We start from the raw sequence: 1,078 nt of genomic DNA, 5'->3' as shown, positions 1-1,078 counted from the left end.
TTGATAAAAAAAACGAAATGTGATCTACACACGACGAGCAAATCGATTACAAGGATGAGTCTCATCAGATCGCAGTGTGTTGACTGCTCTACTGATTACGACACCTGAACCGGTATTTTTGTCGTCTGCAAAATGTTCGACATCCTGACCGCTGTGCTTCGATTGATTCGAATGGAGTCATTCGCAGTGGAATTGTTAGCAGTTTCATTGAATTCAACTGACTTCAAAAAATTGCTTCTTCGTAACAATCCCATACTGCCTGCTACCGTGGTCTGATAATGGCTTCGCCGTATAGCAGCAAAGCCTAATCGTTTCCTCGCATCGAGTCTGGACGCAACTTATCGTTGCCAATGACTAGAAAAGATTCTGACTTAGAGGCGTTCAGTCATAATCTTGCAGATGCTAGCTTCGCGCCACCGGCCTTTCAGCCGAGCGCATGAACCAAATGTCTGATCCCGCGGTTCCTCTCGTACTGAGCAGGATTACTATCGCAACGACTTGTCATCAGTAGGGTAAAACTAACCTGTCTCACGACGGTCTAAACCCAGCTCACGTTCCCTATTGGTGGGTGAACAATCCAACGCTTGGCGAATTCTGCTTCGCAATGATAGGAAGAGCCGACATCGAAGGATCAAAAAGCAACGTCGCTATGGACGCTTGGCTGCCACAAGCCAGTTATCCCTGTGGTAACTTTTCTGACACCTCTTGCATGAAATCTACACAATCAAAAGGATCGATAGGCCACGCTTTCGCGGTTTCTATTCGTACTGGAAATCAAAATCAAGTAAGCTTGTGCCCGTTTACTCTAGCGAGGTTTCTGTCCTCGCTGAGCTTACCTTAGGACACCTGCGTTATCGTTTAACAGATGTACCGCCCCAGTCAAACTCCCCGTCTGACACTGTTTCCGGAGCGAATCACTTCAAGCCTATCGCCGATCATCCATTGTGACCACATCACACACTGGATACCCAGTACACATGCGCCAAATGAAGACCAAAGCGACGCTGTAACAAGCTTCATCCACATGAAAAATGACACAGCGACATATGCCCGCCAATGCACAATTTTCCGTTTACGA

The 1,078-nt window shown here is 46.9% G+C and overlaps 1 protein-coding gene across 1 annotated transcript; it reads left to right on the top strand.

The window, feature by feature from the left end:
* The first annotated feature begins 604 nt into the window (after positions 1 to 604).
* Positions 605 to 948, top strand: Tsp_15860 (conserved hypothetical protein). The gene is made up of 2 exons (XM_003368707.1): positions 605 to 754; positions 790 to 948. Exons 1-2 carry the CDS (start codon positions 605 to 607, stop codon positions 946 to 948), a joined length of 309 nt encoding a protein of 102 aa, XP_003368755.1.
* Positions 949 to 1,078: the final 130 nt, after the last annotated feature.

The sequence above is a fragment of the Trichinella spiralis genome, assembly GCF_000181795.1.
Source record: "Trichinella spiralis strain ISS 195 chromosome Unknown Scfld2083, whole genome shotgun sequence".
Classification (NCBI taxonomy): Eukaryota; Metazoa; Nematoda; class Enoplea; order Trichinellida; family Trichinellidae; genus Trichinella; species Trichinella spiralis.
This window is presented reverse-complemented; position numbering and strand designations above follow the sequence as displayed.

Coding starts and splice junctions, on each gene's coding strand:
- Tsp_15860 (XM_003368707.1), top strand. CDS start 605: ATGATAGGAAGAGCCGACATCGAAGGATCAAAAAGCAACGTCGCTATG. Junction 755..789: donor CGATAGGCCACGCTTTCGCG/GTTTCTATTCGT, acceptor AAATCAAGTAAG/CTTGTGCCCGTTTACTCTAG.